At 46.8% G+C, this 17261-nt stretch overlaps 1 protein-coding gene across 2 annotated transcripts in view; it reads right to left on the bottom strand.

Moving 5' to 3' along the window:
• DOCK1 (dedicator of cytokinesis 1) overlaps nt 1–12333 on the bottom strand; it is a 271299-nt gene extending 258966 nt beyond the window's left edge. For both annotated transcript variants that reach the window (XM_050976529.1, XM_050976530.1), the window contains exon 1: nt 12191–12333. In XM_050976529.1, coding sequence (XP_050832486.1) covers nt 12191–12236 — 46 coding nt within the window. In that variant the 5' untranslated portion in view covers nt 12237–12333. The remainder of the gene's footprint in view (nt 1–12190) is intronic.
• Between the last annotated feature and the right edge of the window lie 4928 nt (nt 12334–17261).

The following is a 17261-nucleotide window of genomic DNA, read 5'->3' as shown; positions in this document are numbered from 1 at the left end:
GGAAACAACTGCAGAACTCAAGATTTCATCAATGATCACCAATATTTTACTTCTCACTCAGTCTACCCAGGCATTTCTCAAAGCTGTCACTACCCATCTCCTGAAAACCTAAGCTGGCATGCAATTATTCTAGTTCCCCTCCACAAAATTATTTTCTATTTTCCACACTTTTTATGTAAATGTTATGGAAGCATCCAGACAGCCCTTTACAAATATAATACATGAACTCCTGGACTTAAAAGTTTATATCCTGATTGAAGATCAGCACACTGTGTTATAGATGGTATCACACCCGGGCAGCAAAAGGTTGCAGTTATGCCAATATTTTAAATATTCAAGCCCTAAAAGTATTAAAACTCCTGGTTTTCAGCCAAGAACACATTCACCTTCGTGTGCTCTAACTGTGGAAAGTGCAGCTGCTGCAGGAAGACCCAGCTGTATTTTCTGTGTTTAAGGCAAAAATCTGAACCAGTTCCATCACTCATCACAGCCCAGTAAATAAACAGAGGCTCCTCTGCAGCACCAGTGATTGATAAAAATCTGTTAATAAATCACTTCAAGAATACATTCAAGTAGAAAATCAAACCAGAGCTGAACCCACACAAAACTTCCAACAATGTCAGCAGCACCACAACTGAGTCATTCTCTCAAGTCTTGACTAAAATGTGCTTATCTGGCTACACCCAGTCTTCATTTTTTGGGAATAAGAATTCCCTCCCCACAGAGCTCAAAGCAAGATACTTCAGCATTTGAAGATTAAAATGATTTTTACAGAAGGTTTGGGATGTTTTCCTCAAAAATACTTTGCTGATCTTAAAGGTCCTTTCCAACCTTAATGATTCCAAGATCATCCAGTCCAAGAGTGAGCCCAGCACCACGGTGACCACCAGCCCATGTGGTCCCCAAGTGCCACATCCACAAGTTTTGGACACTTCCAGGGATGGGGACTGCCCCAGCTGCTGGGACCCCATTCCCAGTTTGGCTGCAGCACTGGTTTGACCCAGCCTTGGCCATAATCTTGCACAAGCACCACCCTCCATCAACATCCCAAAACTGGGATTGAGCAGGACAGGCACCAGACAGAATCCAAAGTCCAATTCCTACAATCAGCACTTCAGAGACAGATCAAGGCCTTATAAAACATTCCCTCCCCCAGGAGCACCTCCTGGAGCTCTGCAGGGCAGCAGTGCTCAGCATCAGAGCAATCCCATCCAACTGCAGATGTCCCTATTACCAGACCAACATCTAATCTGCTTTTTAAATCCTTTTAGAGTCTTAGTTCCAGTCAAACAAGAACACAACCAGCAAATACAAATAAAGTGTAGTGCAATAAACACCAAAAGAATATCTGGCTCTGCATCAGAAAGTTTGGGGTTGGTGTTTTGTCCCGTTGGACTCACACACTGTGGAAATTACTGGCCAAGAAATATCTGCACCACAAAAAATATCTGTTCTCATCTCCAGCCACTTCAGTGTCAGCAGGGACAGCTGGTTTCTCACCAAAACAGCTCAGTGACTGAAATCTCTGGGAAAAGGATCTTTAACCACTGCTCTGTCACATGCCACTAAATTATTCTTACAAAGGAGTCGATGCCAGCTGTTTGTGAGGCAGCCCCAGTGCTCCAGGAACTCTGAGCTGCCCCTGTGCACACTCCTGCCATGGCCTGGACAAAAAGCTTGCCTCCTTTATGCCCAAATGTCAGTGAGCAGCATCCAAAAAGGGCAGAGCAGCCCAGTGGAGGTGACAGAGGTGGCACAGACTGTCAGCAGCTACAGAGGTGGTGCTGACAGGGAAGGGCAGAGCTGGACCCAGCTATAACAAACACAAACCTCCTACAGATCAACTCTGCTGTGAAACAGAAGCCAAAATACCTCCAATTTTTTTTTAAATTAAATTGCCACAATTTAATTTTTTTTACAACCAGTTTGAGCCACCCTTCACACAGGAAACTCCAGAGATCAATCCACAGAAGGAGAAAAAAATAAAAAAAAAAGCAAACCCACAAGACACACCAGGCTCAGACAGAAGGAAATAAAACAGGCTCTCAAGTCTTCTCCACCTAAGAATTCTGGTCAAAGAAAGTGATAGATTGATGGAAACACCAACAGCTACCAGTCATGGCAAGAAAAATGTAACAAGCAGGACTGAGGCAGTAAAATAATGGGGGAAGGGGTGAGCAGGAAGGAAGGAATTCCTGCAGGGATGACAAGGCAACAACAGGTGATGCCTGCAGAAAATTGGTGGGAATTTGTAAGGTCAAAGGAAGAGAAATAAAGGGAAAAAAAAGAGGCTGGAGACCAGGTAACAGCACCACTACCTCAGGTTAGACAGAGCATACAAAAGGCTTGAGTGTTAGCATTGTTTTCTATATTAAAGCCAGAAATGAGCCACAGATTAATGCAAAAGAACATTTCTCCCACAGCACCCCAAAAGCAGCAGGAAAAAGTCAATCAAACAACAGCTGCTGGACATCCTCAAAACAGTAATTAAAGATTTCTTGTCATGCTGATGCTCATTTCCACTCATACACTCCCACTTTGAGAGATGACCCTCCTCTTTATCAGCAGAAACATTCCCACAGGCCCTTATCTCCAGCTCTGCTGGCCCAAGTGACACATTTCAGCATATCTGTGCCCAGTGCCAGCCCTCCTTCAGAGCACAGCACTGGCAGGGCACTCCGAGCCATCCCCTCGCTGATCCCAGCCCTGGCAGGGCAGGATTTGCTCACTGCACTCCTAAACACAGCAGATTTTCCTGAAAGCAAGAGTCCTTCTCAATCCTTCACCATCTGCCTCAAGACTCACAAACTCAATCCTCATCAACAGCTTCCATCTGGCTCAGCACTGAGAGATTTCCTGGGGCAGCCTCTGCTACTGGAGCACTTTTTTTTTTCTCTTACCAGTTGCTTCCACTCCATTTCTGATCCACACACTCTGCATGAAGCAACCCCTCAATAAAAGCACCCAACTCCATGCCCTGAACCATTCCCTGCTGCCAACATTTCCTCCTGCAGACCAGCTGGCACCAGGAGGAGGATGCTCAAGGCTAAAGCAGCAGCTGGGAGGCAGGGAAGGGAAGAGAGGAGCTCCCTCCCTCCCCATCCTCCTGTACCTCTGCCCACTCCCAGAGGCACCAGCAGCACCTGGGTTGGCCATGGTCCCCCTTAATTCCAGTTTTTCCTTTTTATTCCCTGCATGAAAATGAGGAAAACCCCACTAACACAGCCCAGTGAAGGTTTCTGGGTACAGTGTGGTCTCAGCTGCTCCTCATCCTTCTGGGACAGTCAGAGCCTGTTCTGAGTCCCAGCTTTCCATTTATTCCATGTATGAAAGTGGGGAAAACTCCCCTAACACAGCCCAGCTGAAGGTTTTTGGGTACAGCGTGGCCTCCTCTGCTCCTTGTCCTCCCAGGACACTCAAGCCATGTTCTGAATTCTGATTTTTCCTTTTTATTCCACGTATGAAACTTGGGAACCACCCCACCCAAGACAGCCATGTGAAGGTTTTTGGGCACAGTGTGGCCTCCTCTGCTCCTTGTCCTCCCAGGACACTCAAGCCATGTTCTGAATTCTGATTTTTCCTTTTTATTCCATGTATGAAACTTGGGAACCCCCCCCAAGACAGCCATGTGAAGGTTTTTGGGCACAGTGTGGCCTCATTTGTTCCTTGTCCTTCTGGCACCCTGTTCCAAATTTTGATTTTTCCTTTTTATACCCTGCATGAAAATGGGGAAACCCTCCCTAAGAGAGCCCAGTGAAGGTTTTTGGGTACAGGGTGGCCCCATCTGTTCCTGCCCTGCCAGGACACAGGGCCCTGTCCCTCCACAGATGTTATTTTATGTTTTATTCCATCCAGCCCCAGCTGCTGACGCCGGCACTTCCGTGCTTTGTTTGGATAAGCAGGGGGAGGAAGGCAGAGCAAACACAAACACCTCAGGCTGCACTTGCAGAAGGCATCTGTGTGCCCCTAGAGGCTCTCAGCTATTTCAGATACCTGTGCTGCAACCCTGGATGCTGAGAATTTCAGACTTTCTGTGTTGAAAGGCACAGACCCCCGAGAAAACACTACATCTGAATTAAAAGCAGAAAAAAAGCTTCCAAAATTAATTAATAGCAATAAAATTATAAGTGGATAGTTTAAATAGAAGTGTGTAACATCACACAGTAAAAAAAAATAGAATTTAAAGTTTTAAAACATAGTAATATACATAAAACTAAAAAGTTTGAAAGCAGTAACTTTAAAGCTCACCCCATTACAGCCTCTGCCATGGGCAGGGACACCTTCCACTATCCCAGGGTGCTCCAACCCCATCCAGCCTGGCCCTGGGCACCTCCAGGGATGGAAATACCAAATCAAACACCTTCACTCTGCCCCCTGACTCCTGTCACTGCCATAAAGTGTAAAGCAGTAACTTCTTCACGAGTTTAAATAGCATTTTGTAATTAAACAAAGAAGTCCACACTACAGAACACAAGTAATTAGTTATTAAGTTAAAAATAAAACCAATTTAAGTGCTATTTCTTAATTAGATAGTTTTTCCTTAAAAAAACTTACAAAAATTTATATAAAACTATTTTGTATCTTGTTAGTAAAATACTGTAAAATTCATAACTTATAAAACTGTAGTATAAATAAGAAATAATAAACATCTAAATCCAAACACAAAATACCATATCAAAGACTTTCAATCCCAACCCAAACAAAAAAACAGAAAAAAACCCATCAACATTAGCTCTGTGCTCTCTCCAGTCCCAAGTGCCCACCCTGCACTGCCAAATGTTCCAAATGCTCCAGGAAGCTGTGCCAGAAGCAGCCAGGAAGCCCCAGGTCAAGGCAGGAGGTTCCTCCTCAAGGGAGACAATTCCTGCTGCCCTCCCCAGGTGGGACTCCTCAGGGATAATGAGATTTTCCCAAAAGCCCCAGAGCTGCTCAGCCAGGCAGCTGCTCCAGCAGGTTTTCCACCTCAACATTCACTAATTCCTGCAGCACATCCATAAAAGTGGCACAGCCACTGCAAGAGCAGGGATGTACAGACAGAGTGCCTCCAAAACCTGAGTGCCTCCAAGCACCAACATTGATTATGTACAATTGTGCTGCCATTCCCATTCAGAAATCACACAGCAAATCCTGCTCCACTCACTCACTGGTATTTTCTACTGGGGGAACACAAAGACATTTTGCTACTCCAACACCCTCCAGGCAAAATCAGCCACCAAAACCCTCTGCAAACACGTTCTAAAAAGGGTTGTGCTGAAATAATATAAGCAGCACTTGAAATAAAGCAGCAGTGCTAAAAAAAAAATTAAAAACATACAAAAAAACCCCAAATTCATGTATGGCAGCCAGTGGTTGCTTCAGTTCTTCACCCATCTGTTTGTTTTGTTATACAGAGGGTACATGATTACACATAATAGTTCTCAATGCAACTATTTCAGTTTAGTTACAAAGCTAGATGGAGCAGAAAAATATTTCCAGAGATATTTCATCTTTCTGCTGATGAAACCAAAATGCAGCAACTGCAGCTTCTTGTATTACAAATCTTTACATCAGAAATCAGATTTAATGCACAAATTACATAAACATGGGCAGATAATTCCATAAATATATAAATGTTTGCACAACTGCAGTCTGAAAAGGGAGAGAGAGTTTCAGAATTACAAGAATTCTCTCTTCTTGAACTTTTTTTGGTTTACACAGGGTGTGATTTCAATTCATCCCCCCCTGCCCAAGCTAAAGGAGGGAAGTATTCCAATAACTCATCAAGGAATTCATTAAAGCCTTACTCAGAAAATTACTATTGTCAGAAAAGCCCTGAGGGCCACCACAGGCTAGAAAACAGAACTAAAAATGCTTTTAAGTTTAATAAAAAAGAAAAAATCTGACTTGTCAGTGGTCCACCACCCTGCCAAAAAACACCCATAAGTAGGAACAGCTCCACTGTGCATTTTGAGGAAGTTTTGGACTTGCAGGAAGTGAAAGGGGAGAAGCAAAACTGACACCCTGGATGGAATAAATACTTGAAAACTGGATTAGAGGCAGTTCTTGGAGCTTCCATTCATTACCAGGAGTCAGCCCCAGCTATTTATCTGCAGCTGGACACATCCCCAGGTGCTTCAGCAGAGGTATTGGATTTCAGTCCTGCAGGACCACACTGAAGCATTAGACAGAGCAAAGGATCCATGTGCTCCAGCACCAGCATGGGAAAACTCCAGGAACACCAATATTTAAAGGATAAATTATCCCAACCCTTACTCCTGTAGCTGCAGGCTGACAGAGGGGCTTCCTGGAGAAGGTTTAAGCTGCCTCCATGTTTTTCCCCCCTTCCCTGAAAGTTTTGCCTTTGCATAAAGGAAAATGCCTTTGTAACACAGAGAAACCTGTGCCAAGCGTGGCAGAGAGCCCAAAATCAGCATTGTTTGAGTGCACCTAAGTCAGGCATTTCCAACAGAACAGATCAAGGCATAATTACACAACACACCAAGGTGCTACTTGAAATCAGAGAATCCCACAATGGTCTGGGTTGAAGGAAAAGCTTAAAGCTCATCCCATTCCACCCCCTGCCATGGACAGGGACAACTTCCACTGGCCCAGAGTGCTCCAACCCCATCCAGCCTGGCCTTGGACACTTCCAGGGATGGAAATACCAAATCAAACACCTTAAATCAGCCCCCTGACTACTGTCACTGCCATACCTGCATACCATGTAAAGTGTAAAAGCTCACTTTTCTACCTCCTTTTTTATTTTCTAGGCTAAAGAGTAAAACCAGCAGCTGAAAATTCCCTAAACCGACTGAAAACTCCCTTTGCAAAGTTAAAAAAAAGCTCTGTACTGTGGTCATAGGCAGCTGGCTACCTACTGAAGTCAGTTTGTGCTCCATGAGAGGAATATAAAAAATATTCCTGGAAAATCCCACCAGGAATCATTTCTCAGAACAATCCCAGCTTGTAATGTTGTTGTTGACCTGGATGAAAACAAACAGGAGCCCACACTCCCTTCCACTTATCTGGTAAGGTTATCCCTCTCCAATCTGCTGTTTGCAACAAGTGTTTATTGACAGAGAACAATAGAGGCTGCTGAGCAAACCGGGAGGAGCTGAGCACAAGGCTGCAGCCCAGCTCAGGGCATTCCTGCAGGAAGAGGTGGGGTGCACCTTCCAGCCCCTTCCCTTGGCTTCAGGAGGTGCTAGGATGGGGCAGCACAGAAATGCAACCCTCAGCAAGCAGGGAATTAAAGGAACTGGAAAATAGAACCATGGAATGGTTTGGGTGGGAAGGGATCATAAACAGCATCCAGTGCCACCTCTGCCAAGGCAGGGACACCTTTCACTGTCCCAGGCTGCTCCAAACCCCAATGGACACCTGCAGGGACCATTCCATCCCAGCCCCTCCCCACCCTCACAAGGAACAATTCCTTCCCAATATTCCCATCTAAACATATTCAGTCCTTTTAAAGCCATCTTCCCTTGTCCTGGCACTCCAGCCCTTGCAGAGAGTCCCTCTCCATCTTTCAGTTCCTTCAGGCATTTTAAGTCCCCTATGAGGTCACCCCAAATCTTTTCTTCTCCAGGCTGAACCACCCCAATTCCCTCAGCATTTCCTCCCAGCAGAGGGATGGAATAAACACCCTGATCTGGGTGTGCAGGGGATGGAACAAAAACCACCCTGATCTGGGTGTGCAGGGATGGAACACACAACACCCTGATCTGAGTGTGCAGGGGATGGAACAAACAACACCCTGATCTGGGTGTGCAGGGGATGGAACACACAACACCCTGATCTGGGTGTCCCATGTTGGCTCTAGGAAAATGAACCTGCATGTGCTCACTCCAATCTTCTGTTCAATGCAGCAGCAAATCTTCCACGGACATTTTCCACTTCCACTTCTGCTCCACAGGTTTGGGATGTGTCACAGCACAGCCCTGCTGTCACTAACAGCAGTCACCTGTCCTGTCCTGCCAGGCAGCTCCAAACCTCACAGCACAGCAGCACTAAAATCACCAAGATGCATTCCTAAGATCCATCATTTTCAATTTCCTTCCAATGTTTCCTTCCCTGCTCTAAGGCACAAACGTGCACACACTCATCACCTTAAACATGAGTCCCCATGTGCCACCACAGCTCCCCACAGCCTGGGCTGTGACTCCAGGGCTCCACAAAAGCCTTAAACTGTCCTAAACCACCACAGTCCTCCCTGAAGCAGCAGAGGAGAAGCAGCACTGCTCTGCTGTAGGATTTTCTGTGCTTTCACCAGCTTTCATCTTGACAAATTCTTATTCCCTCCTTTAAAGAGACTTTACAAAAGCAAAACTCAGCTGCAAAACTTTCAAGTCATGATCATTGTATCACCTCTTAGTCCACCAACTCCTTAAAGCCCTCCCCTAATAAAAAACATATAGATTTCTGTGTACCTGATGTGAAGGTACCTCCATAAACCCCTTTGGAAAAGCCATCCCAACCTCAGAGAGGCACTGAAACACCCTGAGCATGAAGCGTGGCCAATGCCCCCAGCTAAAATCAGGCTTGTTATTATTTGCCAAGCCGTGACACACAACAAAAACTCACCAGGAACAAACAAAAATACTCAAACTCACTGAATTTGAAAAAGACCTCCAAGACCAACAGGTCCAAGTCCAATCCCCACCTTGTCACCAGCCCAGAGCTCTGAGTGCCACATCCAGCCCTTCCTTGGAAACCTTCAGGGATGGGGACTCAAGCTCTGTAACTGGGAAGTTCTCCTTTTACATCTGACCATCCAAGGGCACGTGGCACCAATCTTCTGTTTCACCATTTATTCAATTTAAAAAAAAAGAATTAAACTACCACAGTAGGGTAGTTTACTGTGGTCTGACTACTCCATATGAACACAAACCTTTGAACACAAAAGCATTTCAAATATCGTATTTTTTAACAACAGCAGCACCAGTTCTACCTCTCACTGCATTTTGCAGCCCAAAGGAAAAGGGGCAAAGAAGAGCAGAATTCAGGATTTGGAAGCCACCATAGCCACTGTGCAGTGTCTCAGAGGTGCTGGTCAGGCTCCCAGAGCAGCTCCTTACATCCCTTTTCCAGCAGAAAGGAAAACCTCCAAAATTACCAATCTCCCATCACGCTAAAAGCAGAGAATGGGAGGCTGAGCAGCCACACTCCATGGCCACTGTGTGACACCGAGGGGACACAAACAGCTCTCAGGACTCTCTGGGAGCCTCTGCTGTCCCCGTGGAGGAAGCCACACAGCCACGTGGTCCCCTCCACACAGCCACACTCCTCCCCACCAGCTCAGGGCCAGGGATGAAAGGCAGGATTGAGAAGAAGGGCAAGGACCTGCAGCACTGGGAGCAGGGAAAAGCTCCTCCAAGGAAGCTGATGATGTCCCTGTTCCTCCTGGCTCCCCACATGTTCCCCTAATATCCGTATGATCCCATTAGATCCACACCCATTCCTCCTGCAGCCGGGCCCTGAACGCTCTCAGGAAGCAGAGCTGAGTCACTCTCTCAACTGCCTGCTGAGATAATGCCTCTGCACAGAGGCTCAGGGCAGCACATTCACTCTGCAGGCATGCAGGGCACCCAGGAGCATCCCCAAATCCCACCGTGCCATGGGAGAGGCTCCTCAACACACCTGGGTCCTACCAGCTGGCACTGCAGGCTTCTAGGCATCATTGCTGCAGCTGCACCACAGCCAGCAGAGCTTCAGGTCTTGGGCTGTTAAGGAAACTCTGTTGTGCACAGGGATACAGCAGAGGAGGGGGAGAGGGACATAAATGTGTTATATAGGCCCATGTGTGTATTTTATATGTACACAACTCTGTATACAGACACAGGCACTTTTCTGAGCTCCCACTGCTGTGACTTGAACATAACCACAACAGCACACCTCCCTGGGATTTCTGCTTGGGGAAGCCTGCACACAGAATCCCAGAATATTTGGGGTTGGAAGGCACCTCTGGAGATGATCCAGTCCATCCCAGCTGTCACCTGGAGCAGGTGACACAGGAAGGGCTGGGTTGTCTCCACACCCTCCCTCAGCAGCTGTTCCAGAGCTCTGCCCCCCTTCATGGAAAGAAATCCTTCCTCATGGTGAGGTGGAACTTCTCCTGGCTTAGTTCCTGGCCACTGCTCCTCACCCCTGCCACTGGAATGATGGCACCATCCCTTTGGAGATATTTGCATGGATTGATGAGACACCCAAAGCGTTGTACATCTGTTTCACTGAGTCCCATTAGCATTCCTATTAGGGATCTTCTCCCTGACAGACAATACTGAGTCAACATCAGCCCCAGGGCTGGTCATGGCAAATAGGAAGAAAAATACTCTCAAGTCCAAGTTTTCAGGTTAACAGTGCTGTCCCCAGTTCTGTTTGGGACTACACAACTGCTGCATCAGTTCTCCACAACCTCCAGCTTTCACAAGCAGCAAAAAATAAAACATCAGAAGACTCACAATGCCCTTTCTTAACAACACTAAAGGTCCATAAAACACTTAGAACCAAATTGAATATTCCTTTCCTTTAAGAGGACACCAAAAATAAGCTATCTCTCCCAAAGCAGCCTATAACAGAATGGCACAGGCCAGTGAATCCACAATTAGTGAGTTCAATTAGCTCCAAATCTGATTTATCTCCTTGAGACACTTCATCTATTTTCAGCCCTCACATCTCTGTCATGCAGCAGAGAAACCCCCGGTTGGTGAGGATCTCAGCCTCCTTGCAGGAAAAAGAAAACAAACTATCAGAGAAACATAAATTATTATAAAACCATCACAAACTTCTCTGTAGAGCAACACAAAAAAATACCAACTAAGCACATCCCACTGGGCTTTTTCAAACTGGGAGGGATTTTTTACTCTTCAATTACAACTAAATCCAGTTTTCTTACTACACGTGCAATCCCCCACACTGGAGATGCAAGCACACTTAAAGTATGTTATGAAACAATCCAGCCAATTTCACACTTTTTTCTCTCATGTCACTTTCAAATCAATTTCAATTCAATTTCAAGACATTCCTGGAAAGCGAGCAGGGCAGTCACCCCCACCACAGCAGCAGATACGGAGCTCCTGCAGAAGAGGAACTTGCTTTCGAGTGTCGCTGGGTTGGAACATCAGCTTACACTACGTGACAATTCAGTCATTCCAAAATACCCATCCCACACCACCAGGAAGATAATTTGGAAACTTAACCAGGGACTGACTGCCATCGGTGGCACTTCTGCTTCCCTGTGCTTGTCCTGCATCCTCAGCACTGGGAATTACCCACAGGTAATTCCCACACGCTGGAACTGCAATTTTCTAATCATTTTTAAAACCAAGCCGTGGTTTTCTAAGGACACACACAGAGAAATTAAAATTAATTCCTACAATTCACTCAGATCTTCTTCAGCCCCAGAAACTCCCTTCTTCCTGCTGGCTTTGCTTATGAAGTTTAGCTGTACGTTTCTATGAGAAAGTGTTCCTCACAATCAATCCAGCCCAAGAACTGTGGTGGGCATTGAACTTCACGTTTCCAATTTGAATAATCAGATTTATTATTTCCTTCCCCCAGACAAACACTCATTCACCCCAATGAAGTTTTCTGCGCCGCACCCCCGAAATAAAACATTTTGCTCCAAAAGCAACATCTCTGAACTCATTCCGGGCCTTCCCGGCCCGAACCTGCCCGGGCTTCGGTCGGTTTAGTGCCAGCGGGGATGTGCGAGCCACCAGCTGGGAACAATCCCCCTCTGTTCGAGAGGGACGGAAGGAGCGCGGTAGGAAATGGATCCCAGAAAGCCCTGATCTGTATGAGCATCACACTCCGGCAGAAGCGAGAGGGACAGCACTCGGGGCACGGGCTGGGCTCCCAAAGGAGCCAGCCTGGAAGTGCATCCCGCCAGCAGCACGGGGAGAAAGCACCGAGGTGAAAACAACTCGGAGCTTCTCGCTCCGCGCAGCGCTCGGAGAGCGACGGGACCGCAGCGGAGCGGAGGGAGAAAGGCAACTTCTCCCAGCGGGGCACGGCGCTCCCAGAAAGCTCCTCAACTTCTCGGGAGCCGGGAGGAGCCGGGCGGGGGAGGCAGGAACCGGAGGGGACTCGGGGGGAACACCGCGCTCCATCCCGGCCGGAGCGGAGCGGGGAGCCGGGCAGGGACGGGGAGGCCGCGGCCGGGGGGTGCCCCTGAGCGCAACAGGCAGGAGCGGGGCGGGCGCTTCCTCACCTACACCGTACTTCTCCTCCCTTTTGGTGGGCACCCAGCGGGTCATGGCGCCGGGAGCCGCCGGGATGCCAGAGCCCCGCTCCCTACGCCGCCATTTTCCAACCGCGGGACGGGAAAAGTTTCTCCCGACGGCGGAGTCATGTGGTGCGGGCGGAGCCAGCCCGGCCCGGCCCGGCCCGCCGCCCCTCGGCGTCCCCTCCGCGCCCGGGCCGGCCGCGGCCGGAGCGGCTCCACACAAAGGGAGCGCTCTCCTACCTCCGGTTTTACTCGTGGAGCCTCTCCGCCTATTCCCGCTTGTGTCCCAGGTGCGCCCGGTTAAGTCGCGGGTAACTCCCCGCCTATTCCCGCTTGTGTCCCAGGTGCCTCCTCGCCTCTCCCCGGTTATATTTCAGGTGCACCCGGTTGTGTTCCAGGTGCCCGCGGTTATGTCCCGGGTACTTCCCCGCCTCTCCCCAGTTGTGTCCCAGGTGCACCTGGTTAAGTCCCAGGTGCACTCGGTTATATCCCGGGTACCTCCCCACCTATTCCCGGTTATGTCCCAGGTGTGCCCAGTTGTATTCCCGGTGGACCCAGTTGTGTCCCAGGTGTGCCCGGTTGTGTTCCCGGTGCCTCCCCAGCTGTGTCCCAGGTACACCCGGTTATATCCCGGTATCTCCCCGCCTGTGTCCCAGGTACACCCGGTTATATCCCGGTAACTCCCCGTCTCTCCCCGGCTGTGTCCCAGGTGTGCCCGGTCGTGCCCTGCCCGGAGGTGCGGCTTTAAAGCACGGGGTTTTTGCCGATGTTTGATGGCTGGAGCAGGGTGTGCATTTAGAGGTTGGCATGCGGGGAAAAACCTCAACTCCTGGACTCATCCCACACCATGGGCAATATGGAAAAGGGGAATTCTGTCCTTCTGCCCCACTCAGGTGAGGTCCCACCTGCCGAGCTGCCTCCAGCCCTGGGATCCAACGTCAAAAGGATGTGGAGCTGCTGGAGAGAGTCCAGAGCAGGCATGGATACACCCCAAGGGCTAGAACCCCTCTAGAGCCAGGCTGGGAGAGCTGGGGCTGCTCACCTGGAGAGGAGAAGGCTCCAGGGAGAGCTCAGAGCCCCTGCCAGGCCTGCTGGGGCTCCAGGAGAGCTGGAGAGGGATTGGCGACAAGGGATGGAGGGACAGGACACAGGGAATGGCTCCTACTGCCAGAGGGCAGGGATGGATGGGATACTGGGAAGGAACTTTTGGCTATCAGCCCCTGGCACAAGGTACCCAGAGAAGCTGTCCCTGGATCCTTAGTAGTGTCCAAGGCCAGGTTGAACAGGACTTAAAGATGATAAACCTTCTGATTTCTAGACCAAAGTCCAAAATCTTGTCCAAATCTAGCATCTCCTGGCTAATTAGGTATGGAATACATTATTAAAAAAGAATAAGGGAAGTGAACTTCCTGTTCCCAATCCCTGTAGTCTTGGAGATATCTGGGACTGTGCTTAAAAAAAAAAAAAATTAAAGCCTTTAGGAAAGAGAAAATAAAGTGTGCAAAAGTCAAGAAACAGCAGAGGGCTAACACTTGAAAGGAATAAAGAGAACTGAAATGACTGACTGGCTGTCATTTGGTAGGATTAGTCCTCTGCCAAAGGGGAGGCCCTTTAACACAAATTTAAGGATTAAGATAGATCCAGGGTTGAATCTTTTCTTCCTTATTTTCTTGTGTTGTGTGGATGGCAAAGGACCAGTTTCTGCAACAGCATTTTGCTGTCAGGTTTTGAGATTGAGTACTCAGACCCCTGAATGAGTCTGCTCCTCTTTCCCTGTCCTTTTCCCACCCTTGGGATTGGTTCCCCAGGACATCCCCAACATGTTCAAACTCATGCAGATTTTATTGTAGCTGTCCTGCAGATCCCCAGGGGGCTGTGATGAGCCAGCTGCTGCACCTTTGTTCCTTCTGCCCAGGAGTGAGGCCATCAAAAGGGTTTCAGAGCCATGGCTTGTCCTCCTTATCCTGCACTAATGGATCAATGATTTAGAGCCTTCCCAAAGACAACTTACAAGGGAGCTCTTTGATTTCACACCTTTCTTTTCGTAAGGGAAATCAAAGTGAATTGACTGAAATACTGGATGTGCTCTCTCTGTGCCTGTAGTCACCTTTGGTTTTCCACAGCAGGGAAAGTGAAAAGCAATAATATTTATTTCCAGCTATGAATATTACACCCTTTTATACAACTGGTAAGTTATGTTTGTGGTGCTCCTAAATTTATGCAGCAAAACTGCCAGAGCTGCTCAGCCCTCAGGTGCTTTAGGGTTTTTTGAGGCTATTACTGGAACAATCTGTAAATCTGGAAGCTGATTGACTTTTCATTTACATCACTGATAAGCAGGAATGACTTCTGTGGTGGCTTTGCAGGTCCAGGGTGTGAGAGGGGACACAAAGCAGGATGCAGATGTTAATTTAAACCTGTAGTTAGTTAATTAATGAGTTATTGCTGCAGTCTGTCCTTTCTGGGCCTCAGGGTTCAAAGCTGAAATGTGTTTGTTTCTGAGCCCTCGTGTTTCCCTTCATGAGAAATGTGCTGCTGCCAAGCTTTCTTCAGGTGTTAACCAAGAGTTAAATTAAATTCCCCCAAAATTTGGCACTCCTCAGTCCCAGCTCACCTCTATGTCTGCACTAAATGGGAATTGTCTGGACACCAAAGATCAAGTACGAGCCTAAGGCAGGAAGCAGCAGGTTCAATAAAATGAAAGTTAAAGAATTACTTACAACTTCTACATATTAAATCCATTCCATAGCACAATTTCTGTTGATGTCAGTGAAAAAGAAGAGGTTTGTCCTGTTGTCTGATCATGGTCTGTGACAAATATAACCCAGCTGATCCTGTGACCACCATAAAGCCTCACTGCTACTGATGAGGGTCTGTATTCACTTTACTGCTTTCCACATTCTCATTTTAATGAAAACGTGTCACAAGTAGAGCTAATGCTATTAAATTTTTGATAGCCAGTAAAAAATGCTTCTAACTCACAATGCATAAATATCCCAATGCTGGGGTTTTACAGCTAGGAAAAAATGGCAATTTTTGGACTGTGATATGGAGAAAATAAAAGATTTTTATTTTTTCTCCAGCAAATGTAATATAAACTGTCCTGAAAAAAGCATTTTTCATTAAACTGTAAAATGTTTGAGCTGACATATTTTACATGCTTAGACATAATATATTTCTTTGCACTGTGCATGTGGGTTTTTCATTTATTAAGAGGAAACTGAAAAATGCTTCCTTCCATAAAACCTGAAAGTTTTATCACATCCTTATGTCAGCTCTTGGGGTTCTCATCTGATTTTTGTAATGCATCACACAGAACTGGAGACACTTCTCCTGGAGCAAAGGAACATTCCTTTTCATTCTTTAGTTCCAAGAAATCCAAATGCAGCATTTGGCCACAAATGGTGTTTGAAATTCTTGTCACAGCATCTTTTCTAAAGGATGAATGGAAACAGAGCTGCTGCCCTGCTTGAGACAGATTTGCAATAAAACCAGAGATATTCCATCAGTGTACAGAGATGATCAAGATTTGTTTCATGGTTATTGCAGATGACTACACCGGGGGAATGTTTGTTCCATCTCAGTTAAATATCACAGGTTTTTGCAGTTGTTTCTTTTCATTGACAGGCCCTGTAGGTAAATTCAGCATTTTCAGACAACACTCATAAGTAGTTGTTGTACACCCAGAGTGCAAATTCTTCTTGGAAGTATTCCTCCCAGGAGGAGATGGGTGGACTTATAAAAAAAATAATGTCATCACTTTTTGGCTTTTCTGTTTGCACTAAAGATATTCTGTTGGAAATGTTGTGGCTTCCACTGCAGCTGCTGATCATCTCTTTTTGCTGTCATTTCCATCAGGGGTCAGTGACCTCTGTGTCTGTGACTGGCTGCATGTTCCATGTTTGGGTGTACACACAATAAGAGGTTTTTACACCTGGTGGGAAGAGGCTTTCAGTAAATGCTCTGGTTTACAATGTGTTGCAATGAATCAGAACGGAAATAAAATTAAATTTATGAGTTTGTGTTACAAAAATGACTTCAGCCTTGGCTTTGCAGAGAGCTGTTAAATGTCTGATTAGCTTGGGGGTCTCTTGCAGGTGAAAGTGAATTTCAGGGAGAATTAAGAAGCCAAAACTGCATTTCCTTTGACATCCCTGCTGCCTTCTGTCAGCCAAGGTGTGGCATTCACAAACCTGGATAAAGTCTGACAAAGCTGGAGGGAAGTTCTGTGGTTTTTGCTCAGTAATCTTTCCTGTTCCTCTTACTTTCATAGAAGTATTTTGATTATCTCTGGGTGTGCCTTCAGCTTTCCTTCCAGCAGGGTGACATTTGGGATGCCCAACGTGCTGCATGCAGGGCTGCATTTGCCAGCAGAAGGGTTCAAAGGCAATATTTGAATTTCTTTAGCTCCTGGGATGTACAGTGCAGTCCTTGCACTGCTTTGGGGTCTTTGGGAAGGGTTAAAGAGAGCAGCTCTCCTTCCATCCTGCTGCCTCCATCAGCAGTTCCTGCCTCCCAGCATTTGAATTTTTATAGTCAGAGATTATGGGGCTATTAGGGATTTAGAGGGTGATTAATTATTTCTTTTAGAGAGAAGTCCAGAGAGGAGCTGAAGATAATAATTTATTAAGTAATATTATTTTATTAAACTGTTTATGTTTTAGCCTAAAAACTGGAGCTTGGCTGTACATAATGAAAGGGATTATTTCCTAAATTATGTTCCTTCACAGCATGCTGCTGGAAGTGATAGAAAACAAGGAACCTTCAGAGGGGTTGGATGTTTAGATGCAAATGTGGGAACATCTCCCAGGTGCTCTTTACAAATGCACAGGGGCTCCCAGAGTGGTTTTGGAAGGATGGGATTATTCTGGGTACAGCTTTGTTTATACCCTGCTATGTCATCCTGTGCTCTGTAATAAAAAGTGCTTTACAAAGCCACAATAAATGGAAGCAGCTTCATGTCTGCAAAAGGGGGAAATCTGATTTCTGCCCATGCCAGAGTGTGAGGTTTTGCATTCTTCAGGGAGATTTATGGTGGGTCAGGGCCATCACTGTG

This window comes from Serinus canaria, chromosome 6, assembly GCF_022539315.1.
Source record: "Serinus canaria isolate serCan28SL12 chromosome 6, serCan2020, whole genome shotgun sequence".
Taxonomy (NCBI): domain Eukaryota; kingdom Metazoa; phylum Chordata; class Aves; order Passeriformes; family Fringillidae; genus Serinus; species Serinus canaria.
The sequence above is the reverse complement of the archived record's forward strand: the minus strand, read 5'-3'. Positions and strand labels throughout refer to the sequence as shown.